The following is a 13582-nucleotide window of genomic DNA, read 5'->3' on the forward strand; positions in this document are numbered from 1 at the left end:
AGCGGTGCGCTTTACTGCGCCTTACCTGTGCGCTGCAGAGATAACGTGCGTCTGCAGAGATAACGTGCATCTGTGGTGAAGATGCCAAGGACGCTCCAACGCCAGCAGAGCCACACCACCTGAGCTCCGCCACGCTGACATCCACTCCGCCACCACTGAGGACGAGCAGAACGGCAAAAGGAGAGGGCGCGCCAGGTGAAACCACCTGCTATATAGAGGAGTGACCGCCCATCAATCAGTGCACCAGAGAGACACAGCGCCCCGCTGTGAGGAGGGGTGAGGGTGCTCAGGCTACATTTGTACAGGTGAAGGAAGAAAGGGAGGACGGGATATTTGTATACTATGGCTAGAAGGCCTACTGTACCTGAACAAGGTTGAGGAAGCAAAATTGGATCAGACTTTTATCCAAGAAATCCCCAGAGAAATGTCCATCATCTTGAATGGTTTGGAAAAGGTTGATCCAAAACTGTGCACTTTGTTTTCTCAAGATTCCCCACCACGATTCAATCCGCTGATTTGCGGTGCTGCGTCCATAGATGAAACTCCGGTCTCTTGCAAAAGCATCTGTGTGGTTCCTGCACAAAAAGACAAGCATGTTCTCGACGTGCCCATTTTCTGTGCCTCTGTCAGCGCGCACTCGCTCTGGGGTACCCTTGCATCTGACCCGTTCCAGCTATTTCATTCTGTATGAATGCGGCCACCTCCTCCAAGTTTGTATGGTTTATCCTCCTGAACAAACCAAGTTTCCAACACAGTCTCTTTAGCGTCCTAATACTTATCACCACACCGTGTTTATGAGCTAAAAGAGAGAGAATTTCCTTATTATTATAGCTGATTCTGAAGTACCGCTTAATCAACGCGTCTGTAGAGGCAGCCATGGCCATCGACAATAGTACTTTGATATTTTCTAAATTAATTTATCTTTATGCCTGACTTTTTTTTTTTCTTGTGCCGGATTTATTTATTTTTTTGCCTGACTTTTTTTTTTTTTTTTTGCCTGTTTTTTTTTGCCTGCCCTAATACTCCTTCGTACTGTGATGTGAATGTGCTGTGGGACGCAATCGGTGACGTAATGAGCATTACCCGCCTATTAATGGAATTGAGTACAGGTGTGGGTGTGTAACTGCGGGCGGGAGGAGGATTGGAAGGAGACAAAAGACTGAGCAGACGGGGCATGAGGAGAGCATCTTACCGCTGCGGCTCGGCACTCTTTTTGGAGGGAGGGTGTCGTTCGCAGCTATTTAGGACTGCCGTCGACGAAGACGGGTAGAGCAGGGGGTTAGATGTTCCTGTGTTAGGAGGGGAGGTTTGTTGCCTCCTTTAGAAAGTCAGGGCTGGGACTGTAGAAGAGGTAGATCCCAAACGTCGAACGAAAAGAAATGGTGTATTATTGCCGTGTTTTTGGCTGTACCAATCGGTCAGACCGTGAAAAACATTTCGAGTTTTATAGACTACCAAAAGTTATAACAAATCAGGGAGAACAGTGCCAAAAATTATCAGAAGAAAGGAGGCGCTTGTGGTTAGCGAAGCCAAAATGTGGACAACATCAGAATTTGTTCGGCCCATTTCTTGTCAGGTAAGTGAATTTTTGATAGCAGCGGCTCTTAACTAATTTTCTAGTGTGATGATAATAATTTGATTCATATCAAGCTACTGACTTAATATTAGGGCTGGGCCGATATGGCCTCAAATCAATATCACGATATATTGAGCAACTCACCTCGATAACGATAAATGAACGATAAGTAAACCCCCCCCCCGCACGCACGCCAAAAAAAACCCCCCAAAAAACGTAAAGTTAAGATTTATATTATTTATTTAGTAGTTGACAACTGAACAAGTTTAAAAGTATAAAATAACTTAAATTTCAAACACAAAGTATTAAAAATACAGTCTCTTATAAACAAATTCTAAATAGGGATATTACAAAGAGCTTGCATCACTTGAAAATGGTCACATTAGAGTTGTCAAGTAATCAGGTTCTCTATAACAGGAGAAACAAGTTGCATCGCTTGTAAACAAAATAAATTTCACATTTTCCACTGGAAAAGTAAACAATGACTTGTGCAAAGGTAATGCCATCATGTGAAAAGGCCTGTCTGTAAAGGCCTTGGAGGTAGTCTCTTGTAAACAGTTCTAGGCTAAATAATGCCATTATCATGTGTAAAGGCCTTGGAGGTAGTGTCACTTGTAAACAAATGATAAATAATGTAAAAAAAATGTCAATAAAACACTGAAAAAACTATTGCAAATAACACTGCCATGTGACAACTTTAAACTCTTTTAAACCAATACGTAAAATAATGTCATGTGCAAAAATGTCAATAGAACACTGATGATCAAGAATAAGAGGGGCTTGAACAGGGCACTTCAAAAAGGAAGAGCAGACTTGGTATCCTGACCTGTTTACTCAGACTAGTGTTGTAGATGTGAATCTGACTCATGGCTGCATGCGATCACTCTACTCTACACACTAGTGTTTACTCCAGATTCTTGCTAAGAAACACTAGCATGTTTACCATTTCAGGTTTCAGGCAGGATCTGAGGCATGTAACAATGTTTCCTCCAGAACTGAAAACCCGCTCGGATGGGGAGCTAGTGGCTGGTATGCAAAGGTACTTTTTTGCCACTTTATTTAGAGTGGGAAAGTGTACCTGATGCTCTCTCCACCAATCTAGTGGATTTCCCTCACTATCCTGCACAGGAGACACTAAGTAGCTGCTCAGCTCTGCTTCTACTGCTTGCTCAGGTGACACAGTGGGTGCAGTTGAAGGGGTAGCCTCACTTCCTTTGAAAAAGCTTCCCAGTGATCTCTTTGGCTTCTTTGCTTCTGATGATGTAGAAGGCTGAGGCTCGGTGTCCTCTTCAGTACTTCCTATGTGAACTGCAGCTGCTGACTTCATCTCTGTTTTCACTTTCTCCTGAATGGCGGTGACACGGTCTGCAAAAATGTATGCTGCTTTGAATCTAGGGTCAACAAAACTTGCTGTGTCCAAAAGCTCTACAGTGGGGAGATCTGAGAACTTGTCATCAAGGTACGCAAGGATGTCAGATTTGATGGCTTTGGTCAGTGCCACGTCATCTTCTTCCCCAGCCAGCACTCGTGAATGGAGGATGTGTAGGACGGGCTTCACAGATGAGATGGTGATGTACTCTTCCCCTGACAGGGCGTCGGTGAACTCCACCAATGGAGCGAGAGCTTTGTTGACGGCCTCCAAGACATCCAGGTCTGACCATTTTGGAACAAGATGCCTTGATGCTCTGTCATCAGCAATGACCTGTCGTAATAATAATTATTATTATTTTTTATTATTTTATTTTTATTTTTTTCATCTTAAATGACAGATCAGAGCAATTACAATAAAGGCTTAAATCATTACCTGAGCCCAGCCACTAAAAAAGACACACAATAAAATAGAGTACCAAGGATCATGTAGCCTACCTGTGTGATGGCATTCTTCTGCTCCAAGATCCTTGCCGTCATCATCTGCATGGATCCCCATCTGGTTGGACATGCCGTTTTGAGCTTGTGCGTTGGCAGGTTCATCTCTTGTTGTACCCTCCGTAATGCCTTCTTCTTTTTCCAACTGTAAGAAAAGGCACTGACGATCTTTTTGCAGACCTTCATTGCCCGTTCAACAGGGGCTTGTTTTTTCATGGCGTTTTCTGAAACACACAGGCAGACAGGCGCGCGTACACACACACACACACACACACACACACACACACACGCACACACACACAGGAAAAATAGCTGTAGCCATTTAAATGTAATTTTATAGCTATAACGTTACTGCTGTAGCTTTATTATGTGGCCATAAGACATCATTTAGGGATGTTGAACACACACAAACACAGATCATAACAGCCAGTCACCACCCAAAGATATCCCCATTAAGATGTGCACACTTACCGATTGCCAGGTGCAGCCTGTGTCCAAAACATTGCACCCGCATCCATTTATTGAGCTCGGCGGCTTTCACTATATTGGCGCCGTTGTCAGTTGTTATGGCGACGAGGTCCTCTTCCCTGATGTCCCATGCAGACAGCATCATTCTCAAGCCCTGTCCGACCATCTCTCCCGTGTGATCAGATGGAAAATATGCCGTCTCGAGCACTCTGGTGCGCAGTTTCCATTTGTCGTCGATATAATGTAATGTCAGACTGATATACGGGTCCATGGTGCGACTCGACCAGAGATCGGATGTGGCTGCAACGTGCTTAACATATCTCAACTCAGCAGCGACCTTTTCTCTCTCTGTTCTGTACATGCTGGGAATCACGGTTTTTGAAATATATTTTCGGGTTGGCAGGCCGTATCTCTTGTCGACAGTTTTCATGAGATGTATGAAGCCCTTGCGCTCCACCGTAGCAATGGGAGCCATGTCTTTTGCTATATGGTAGCCTATTGCATTGGTGATTTCCATCCATCTTTTTGACGTTCGCTCATATTGTTGAGTACTAGCAAATGCTTCGGTTATTGACGGCTGCCTGGTGGTGGAAGCACTTTTAGCTGGTCCTGATCGCTTTAAGCTTTGAGCTTTTTTTATATCTTGGAATTGAATCAGGTGGTTGTACTGCAGGTGGTGGAAGAGGTTGGATGTGTTACCTTGACTAGTCGCCACAGTCTTTTGGCACAGTTTACATTTGACATTTTTTTGATCGACGTCGTCCTTGCTGAACCCAAAATGTTGCCAAACGATTGATGAAGCATTTTTTTTAGGAACGAGGTGCTCTTCCTCCTCGACCAGATCTACTTCAACTACCGCACCCGCCGCAGCAGCCGCAGCAGCTGCCGCTTCATCTTTTGAACCGACGTGCTCCATTTTCTCCATCTCTCCGTCTCTTTCACTTCTTGTAACAGACTGGATAGTGTGGAGTCACGTGACTACACACGCTGTAGTAGTACAGCCGAGCGTCTTAAAGGGACATGAACATACCTACACACACAGCTAAACAAGACAAAAACAACCTTTGTTTTTTTTTAAACACTGAATATACCGACATGCGCAAAATGACGTCGGTTATCGTCGTAAATTTCGGTATCGGTAAATTTTCGGTTTATCGCCCAGGCCTACTTAATATAATCACATTTAATAGCCTGCTACAGTAGCAACACAGTTCTTAAAATGTAGAGCTAAAATGAAATGTGCTGTATTTCTCATTGTATTACAGGTAAAAGGTCTGACCTTTATCAAAAGGATGACCCAGATTGGGTGCCATCTGTTGGAATGACAGGTCAGCAAAGGTCACCTGAAGAAACAGGGACATCACGCTACAAACGTCGTTTGAATAGAACCCAGCAGAGACTGAAGGATAAAGCTGCTGCTCCTGCTGCTGCTGAGACTGATGACCATTTGACCAAGTGATTACGTCAGCAGTAATTTGTGCAGCACAGGGACTCAAACTGATATGACTGGTGATTTCATTGAGGCCATGACAAGTGAACTTCAAAGTCTTAGAACTGAAAACATTCATTTGCGCTCTGATGTGGCACATTTGTCCACATCCTACGACCAAAGTGCATTTGTTGATAAGGATTAAAAGGTTTTATTTTTCACTGGCCTACCTACATACCAGATACTGTTGGTTCTCTTCACATTCCTTAGTCCCCATCTCCCTGTGAAGAAGTCATTTGATAAGTTTAAGCAGTTGATCCTGACTCTGATGCGCCTTAGGCTTAATGTTTCTACAAGCTTCCTGTCATATGCATTTAACATATCAGTAGCCACTGCTTCTAGGATAGTCACTGATGTCATTGATGTCATGTTTATTCGTATGAAGCCACTTATCATATGGCCAGAAAGAGAGCATTTGCAAAAAACCATGCCAATGCAATTCAGGAGACATTTTGGGAAAAAATGTGCTGTTATTATTGACTGTTTTGAAGTTTTTATAGAACGTCCGTCTAACCTTATAGCCAGAGAAGAAACATGGTCTTCTTACAAGCACCATAACACAGTTAAATTCTTGATTGGTAGTACACCACAGGGCACAGTGTCTTACATTTCAAATGCATGGGGAGGAAGAGTAAGTGACAAATACATAACTGAAAACTGTGGCTTTTTGGACAACATAGTTCCTGGTGATCTTGTTCTTGCTGATCGTGGCTTTAATATTCAGGCCACTTTAGGTTGTAGAATGGCTGATGTCAAAATTCCAGCCTTCACTCGTGGAAAGTCCCAGTTAGCTCCTGTTGACTTAGAAACCACAAGAAAAATTGCCCACGTCAGGATTCATGTTGAGCGTGTGATTGGTAGCGTGCGCCAGAAATATACTATTTTGGGGGGGATATTGCCAATTGATTTCTTGATGTGCAAAGATAGTGATGGTTATTGTACCATTGATAAGATTGGACTTGTCTGTTGTGCTCTGGTGAACCTTTGCCCATCAATTGTTGATTTTGACTAAAGTATATTTTTATATGCACTGTCAATAAAAATATCAACCAGTCTGGACTATATTATAGCCTAAAATAAGTCATAATTGACTATTAATTTACAGTCTTTGTTAAGTCATTGTTATTGTATTGTTGTGGAAGAGAACACACAGCATAACACTTTCATCAGATCACAGATTTATTAAAGGAAAACCACACAGTTATCAGAGAACTTAGCTTATAAACTATACTGTACTATAAATTATAGCATATAATATATACTATAGTACAATAAACTAACTGTAAACACAATTTTGTATGTAATGTGAGTTTGACAACATTTTTTTGTCAGTATAGCATTACAATATCTCACTTAACTCACCAACATTAAAACAAAGTGCCTGAAGTGCATATCTTCAAAGTCCACTAAAAAAATAAAGTTTTGTTTTTCACTTAGGTTTCTTTCCCTTTTTTGGCAGAAACTGAGGTAGCTTTTGGCACTTTGGGCAATACCATTTTCCTTTTGGTGCAACCTTAACATTAATACACAAGTAGTGAAACCACTTAGTATGACATTTTGCATTGTCACACAGAATCATCCTTCCAAACTCAACCTGACCACAGAAACACCATGTTTTTTCTTGGCCACTGGTACTTGCAGCACAATCAGAGCCATGTGATTCAGCCGAGGCAGATACTCCAGGTTGTGAGGACACATTGGCCATGGTAGATGAGAGCCTCGTGTAAAACTTGCCAACTAACTCTGGCATAATGGCTGTGTCAAAAATGTGCTTGCTTTTCTGGCATATCATGTCCCAGAACTCTTCATCAAATAAAATTTTCTCAACATGCAAATCCTTTTCTGTCCAAACAACAAAATAGGCAGATTCCAGTTTGCACACCCCAAGTTGAGTTTGCACCTGGTAGAAATACTGATGGTTTCGGTTAAGTGTCAGTTTCCCTTCACTGTCCTTCTCCAAATAGGATACAGTGTCTACCTTGTCAATTTTCCCACAAAATGGACATTTCACTTCAATTACACTGACACCACAACAATCACAAGAAACAAGGCCATCGGGAGAAGCACCCAAGAATGGCACACTTGGATTTATGAAGAAACCTGTGTCATGTACTTTAACATTTTCATGAGATTCCTTATGTACATCTATAAACATATCACGTGCAAATTTTTCATGATTACATCCCCAGGTAGTGGCTTTTGATATGAATTTGTATGATTCAGGATAGCACACACTTTTGATGAAGCTCTGAGCTGGTTGATTTGGATCAGTGCAACATGCAGTTTTCATTTTAGATGCTGTAATTCGACCAGCACGAAATCGAAACCACAGTTTAGAAGAAGCTTGATCCCTTGTAGCGGCTTCAACTGCCTTTGCTTGCTCTTCTGATACTGAAATTTCAACATCTTTGCACATGGACAATATATCACTGTAGTCCATGTGAACTGCTTCATCGTTTCGCAGTTCAGTCAACACAGGAGGAAAATTTTCTCCAATCACTTTGGGGACAAAACTGTCAGAGTAAGGCTCAATCAGGGACAAAATAGCAGACTTTGATCCAGTCGCACTAAGAGCACTGAATAATGATGACAGTTCATCACTAGTTGGCTGTTGTGTTTTCCCAACTGTAACAGTACAAAAATCACTAGTGCTTTGTTCCTCAAGTGACTGTCCATGAGCAGCACATTTCATCTTGCCAACTCTTTTACTTGAGATCTCTTTGTTACAGTGAAGTCAATCTTCCTGCATTCCCTGTATTCCACCTTTGACAGTGCAGTAAGTAACAGCCAATATGCCTTTTCTTGAGTCACTGTCTTTGAGTCTCTCATTTTCACTGTTTCTTCAATGAGAAACAATAATGCAGCAACATGTGTGCACGTCTCTCCGAGGCCAGCCATACACGTGCAGTGGGCTCCAAGTATCCGGCCAGACTTCTCAGCGATTATCCAGGGTTCCAGGGGTGTTGCTTGGATTGATTGAGAATGGAGTACCTGAATAAAAGACAAAGCAACAAAATAATACTGTAAGAATAACAAAATAGTTTCTCGACATTTCACTTTAAAAAAAATAACAGGTAGCCTTATCAGCATCACTTGTTCACAATTTAAGGTCCAGGCCCCCCAGGGGTTTTAAACTCTGATAGTGATAAGTGCTATGTAGTTTATAGTGTACAGTGTATATAGAAATGTAGACTGTGCATATCATATACTAATGCATATCAAACTGGAGGTCCTTGAAATGAAAAACTCCTGGCTAACGTTACACCTTGGGTATTCATGATATCATACAGTTAAGGTTAGGTTGATTAAAGACTTATTAATGAATTGTTGCATTACTTACTTTGGCATTCACAACACATCTGTTGTTGATGACTTGATACTGCATCTCCCTCACCCATCCACACACCATCTGGTTATAGGCCTCCAAACTTTTATAAGATTTAAGGTCTTCCGCTGTGTATGGGCTTGGCGAGAAAACTACGTAGTTGACGATATCAGGATACGCAATATCCGGGTCGTCATTGATCCAAGACGAGGGAGCCAGCTCGTATGGATTTGTACCACCAATAAACCATAACTTTTCCAAATATCGTGCCCTTTCCTGCGGACCAAGTCCTTCCCTGTATGCCTTTGCACCTATAACCCATTTTGAGGAGCTTTTCTGTGGTTTCGGACATTTGTCCATCGCAGTGTTTACCTCCGAGTGCCTCCAATATGGCTGCGCATCCGGGTTACCGCCCAGAACGTGACGTAGGTGAAAACCCTCTATAAACTTTACATGATCCATATGCATCAGTGTTATAAAGCCTATTCATTTGAAATGCATATTCACCAGGTTTATGTATTCAGTATTAATATAATTTATTGAATTTAAATGCATATTATTCAGATTATATATTTAGAATACATTAAGTATATTTGTTTGAATTACATAGTAATTAGGTTACCTATTCAAGATGAATAAAGTGTATGTGTTTAAGATACATAACAATTAAGCTTAAATTCAATCAAAATGCATTAGATTTATGTATTTTTATGATTAATATCCAATACTTTTTTCTATTAGGTCACCTATTCAAGATGATTAATGCGTATGTTTTTGAAATACATAACAATTAAGCTTAAATGTAATCATAATGCATTATTTTTATGTATTTTTATGATTCATATTCAATGCATTTTTATTAGGTTACCTATTTAAGATGATTGTGTATTTGTTTGAAATTCAACAATATCTCAGTGATGCATACAATCAGACCACCTTGTTGATTCAACTAATTTATTAACATTAAAGCTTCTCTTCACACAGACACCGTACTCAGCAGGTAGTGTAGCTCTTCAACCAAGTCATCTACTGCTATAGATGGAACATAAAAAATGTTTTCTAATTTCAATAGAACAGAGGCAAGTTAGTATCTGCTCCAACAATGGCAGTAAAGGACCTGCTCTTTTTTGATCTAGAACAAACTACAGGCTCAACAACATTCCTTACATTATCACACATAAGATTCACACATCAAACACTCATCACTCGACAGGAACATGTTTTCCTTGAAGTACACACCATTTCTTGGTCAGTGTTACTGCTCTGTGTTCTGTGGGTATCAATAACTCTATTCAACACTTCAGTAGAATCAAGTATCTGCTGCAACGATCGCAGTAATGGGATATATTGAAAGGACCTGCAATTTATTTGATCTAGAACAAACTACAGGTTCAACAACATTCAACACTTTTTTTTAAAGTACTAGAACATAGTTAACTGAGCACCTTCCGTTTCTAGCTTTCTGTGTGTTCGATGTGTGAATCTTCAAGGTTGTGAACGTACAGGAACACTATAAACACATGGTTATCGGCATGTATGGGTGGTCTCTTCCTGTACTTCCTCCTCCCATCACCACCCCGCCCCAAAAAAGAGTCACCTGAGCAATTTGAGTTTCAGTGCTTGTACTTTGGGGGAAAGCTTGGATGATTCCAGGTCCATCAGGATCTTCTGGTAAGCTTCGAATGTATTCTTCAAGCTTTTTGGATAGCTTAGATAAAGAGCATAGATCAACCCATAAAGCATTATGCATGCACGGTTGATACTTTGGAGGTTGTGGAGAACTTCGACCCCTTCCAGGACCACACCGACATCTGCAAAGAGTCCACCAGGACCATCATGATCATCACCCTCAGCTTCAACGGTGTAGATTGCCATGGTTGTCCCTGCGACATCTGCCTCGGCCTCACTGCATTCGGTGTCCTGAAAGATGGAGGGAACAGAGAACAATGAGCTGTGTCACCCTCACCTTTGACCATCAAATTCTAAGCAGCTCATCATTGAGGCCAAGTGCGTGTTAATTTGAAAAAATTCCCTTAAGGCACTGTAGATATAGCGTTCATGAGAATGGGATGGAGTTCAAGGTTACAATGACCTCAAGATCTTTGACTCCCTAAAAGCCTGGAAAACAAAACAAAAAGTCACATTATGTATATATGGAGTTGTACATTCAATGATCATCAACTATTTAAATATGATTTAAAAAAAGTGGTGTTTGAGCATTGTTGATCACAATAAGGGTTGTGTCAAAGAATCTTGATGCCATTCTTTACCGTGTTTGTGGTTACTCTGTGCCGTAAAGAATGGCATGTCGTGTCTCATTGCTTAAAATTAATACTCTTACGGTAATCCTTTTAATTTAGTGAATATTTAATGGTGCACATGAAACACAAGAGACTAACTTACATGTTCATAGGTTCGTCCTCCTCTGAGGCTAAGGTTTTGTGCTTCCTTAAGACGCAAGGATTTCCGGGAAGACAGACGAGACTGCATTTTATTCAACGAAGCCTTTGACCTGCCACAATAAAAATGGAGTCAACAAAACATCCAAACTTAAAAATGTAAAAAAAGAAAAAATACAGGACCGGGAACCCATTTTATTCAGAGATCTGTGAGGTTTATGAAAATATTCTCATAAGTAACCAATATCTAAAAGAGCCAAAGTAGGGCGAAAGGACAGTAGGAAAGAGGCAAACCTACTGCTCCCTCACTCCTACCCTCCACCATCTCTCCTAATCTCCTCTCATAGGGTAAGGTTTACTCCTCCCTCCTATCCAACCCTCTCCAAACCTCTCTCGTGCTGTCCTCCGTCTCTCCTAACCTCCTTCTGTTTCCTGTTAGGAAATAGAAGGAACTAATCTTTTCCTATCCTAACCTTCTCTCCCCTAACCCATCAACCCTTGCAAATGCCCCCTTCTACTAAATAGAATCAGTCCCAACAGCCAAAACAAAACAAAGTATCCTTACTACTACACTGTTTTATGACTTACCTCTTCAAATCCGGCTTTGGCTTTATAGTCTGCCTCAGATCCTCAGCTGCCTTTTGACAGAAAAACAATAATTATCCCATTATTTCTCTCCACAGATATCAGCCCTAAATACACTACAAGGTATGGTAAAGGATGAAGACAGGAATGGCATTATCTTTGTAAACCTCATTGTAGAAAAAAATGAGAAGTAACAATTTAGCCATACTTTTACACCTTTTTAAAATCCCAAGCTTTATGTATGTGTGAAGTTACACTGTGATAGGAGGTAACACACACAGTGGGAGACAGAGAGAGAGAGACAGACAGAGAGGGAGAAGACCTAGGGGAAGAGAGAAAAGGCAGGAGGGAGAGACACAGAGAAGAGGGAGAGAGGGAGATAGTCAGACACAGAAACGGGGAGGGAGACAGAAAAGAGAGAGTAGGGGGAGACAGACAAAGTGTGATAGGATAGATAGAAAGCGAGGGAGAGAGAGACCAGTTGATCAATCTTGTGTTGGTTAGAGTTCCAGTCAACATGTCCACTTACTTGCAATAACATCAAGGACGACAAGAAGGCTTCCCTCTCTCTGATGTTCTTCAGGCGTTGGAGCTCATAAGCTGAGAGTCCACAACATGCATCCTGTTGACCCCCCCACCCACACCCACACACACACCTTACTGTAACTGCTCTGAAGCAGTGAGCTCCTTGTCTGTTCCTCTGAGCTCCTACATTTAACTTCTCAATAGGCCGGTACCGAGAATTAAATCGGGCCGGGTTCGGGCTTCAACCCCAGAATGGCTGACCGCATCTGGTAATCTGCCAGGGTCCGCGGTCCCCTGAAAAACAATGAACATCCATGATTTCATAAATGAATAAAAAAAAAAAAACCTGGACACCCCGGACAGAACATGAAATGTGGACATGTCTGGACAAAAGAGGACGTTTGGTCACACTAACGTAATAGATGAGCATGCCTGATAATGTTGTCTTTAATCATTAACATCAGCCTTTAACGGCTAACTAGCTGCGGCGAATGGCTACTAATAACAACAACAAACTCACGTAGTGATGAGGGGGAGAGTGTGTAGCGACATGCCTGCTGCTGTGTGCGTGTGTGTCGGGTGGGGAGCGAGGGAGGCAGCAGCGGCGGGGGGTTGGAGGGTCTAGACCAGACCGGATAGAATTCTGCTTCTGTTGTGAACGACATAATCGGTTAATATGTGCCCCGAAAGGAAAATGGTGGCGCTTCGCGGCTATTCGCCAATCATTGATTATTTTTCCTACTCCACATCGTGGATGAATAATACATCCATGCTCCGCATACAGCACGAAGTTTAGTGAATTGCTAGCTAACGTTAGCTAGCGGGTGCCAGTGCACATGAGGTAGTAGGCCTCAAGATAAAACTGCTTACAATCATCATGAACTACGCAGATTTGATCATCAGTGAACTGATATTAATGTAATACGATTAAAAACTGCACGAATAATAAACAGATTGATGTAAGAAGACAAAGGATGACTTGGATTACTCACCATTAAGCCTGAGCTAGGAAGATGGCATCCAGTGGAAAGGATGTCATTTCCTGTTTACCGTTTTCACTTACCGGTAGCCTAAATGGTATGCAAACCAATCACATACATTTTAAATAAAAGAATCTTGTTTGTTTCACAGCTTTGATTATTTAAACCATGTTAATATGTATTAAGTAATTACATTTAATATATTTTAGAATTGACAGAATTATACAGATTATAATTAATTTCAATACATACATTTAAAAAATATTTAATTTGAATAAAATCTAATAGATGTATATGCTTAAATATAAACTCTACCATAATTCATTTCTGTGAGTGTATCGTGTAAATTTTGTGGTGCGGAGGGTGAGG

General features: G+C 41.3%; 2 protein-coding genes across 7 annotated transcripts; both read right to left on the reverse strand.

The window, feature by feature from the left end:
* Window positions 1–1832: 1832 nt before the first annotated feature.
* Window positions 1833–4836, reverse strand: LOC115577774 (zinc finger BED domain-containing protein 1-like). Its single transcript, XM_030410664.1, has 3 exons — window positions 3914–4836; window positions 3443–3666; window positions 1833–3278 (listed from the first exon to the last, which is right to left on the reverse strand). The coding sequence occupies exons 1-3, from the start codon at window positions 4833–4835 to the stop codon at window positions 2481–2483; spliced, it is 1944 nt and encodes a 647-aa protein (XP_030266524.1). The 5' UTR covers window position 4836; the 3' UTR covers window positions 1833–2480.
* A 1729-nt stretch (window positions 4837–6565) lies between these two features.
* Window positions 6566–13316, reverse strand: LOC115577775 (uncharacterized). Of its 6 annotated transcripts, none has more exons than XM_030410666.1 (6): window positions 13226–13316; window positions 12238–12527; window positions 11712–11761; window positions 11128–11236; window positions 8740–10644; window positions 6566–8390 (listed from the first exon to the last, which is right to left on the reverse strand). In XM_030410666.1, the coding sequence occupies exon 6, from the start codon at window positions 8089–8091 to the stop codon at window positions 6829–6831; it is 1263 nt and encodes a 420-aa protein (XP_030266526.1). In that variant the 5' UTR covers window positions 8092–8390; window positions 8740–10644; window positions 11128–11236; window positions 11712–11761; window positions 12238–12527; window positions 13226–13316; the 3' UTR covers window positions 6566–6828. The 6 variants fall into 6 exon arrangements, with proteins under 6 accessions (XP_030266526.1, XP_030266527.1, XP_030266528.1 ...); XM_030410667.1 differs by adding an exon at window positions 10817–10842 and having other exon boundaries at window positions 6566–10644; XM_030410668.1 differs by adding an exon at window positions 12754–12882 and having other exon boundaries at window positions 6566–10644; window positions 13226–13304.
* Between the last annotated feature and the right edge of the window lie 266 nt (window positions 13317–13582).

This window comes from Sparus aurata, unplaced genomic scaffold (genome assembly GCF_900880675.1).
Source record: "Sparus aurata unplaced genomic scaffold, fSpaAur1.1, whole genome shotgun sequence".
In the NCBI taxonomy this organism is placed as follows: domain Eukaryota; kingdom Metazoa; phylum Chordata; class Actinopteri; order Spariformes; family Sparidae; genus Sparus; species Sparus aurata.

What these genes read in the sequence shown, in the direction of transcription:
- LOC115577774 (XM_030410664.1), bottom strand. Translation starts at nt 4,835, where the DNA reads ATGGAGAAAATGGAGCACGTCGGTTCAAAAGATGAAGCGGCAGCTGCT. An exon ending in CAGGCTGCACCTGGCAATCG is followed by an intron (nt 3,667 to 3,913) that starts GTAAGTGTGCAC and finishes TGTGTGTTTCAG; the next exon opens with AAAACGCCATGAAAAAACAA. An exon ending in AGAAGAATGCCATCACACAG is followed by an intron (nt 3,279 to 3,442) that starts GTAGGCTACATG and finishes TTATTACGACAG; the next exon opens with GTCATTGCTGATGACAGAGC.
- LOC115577775 (XM_030410666.1), bottom strand. Translation starts at nt 8,091, where the DNA reads ATGAAATGTGCTGCTCATGGACAGTCACTTGAGGAACAAAGCACTAGT.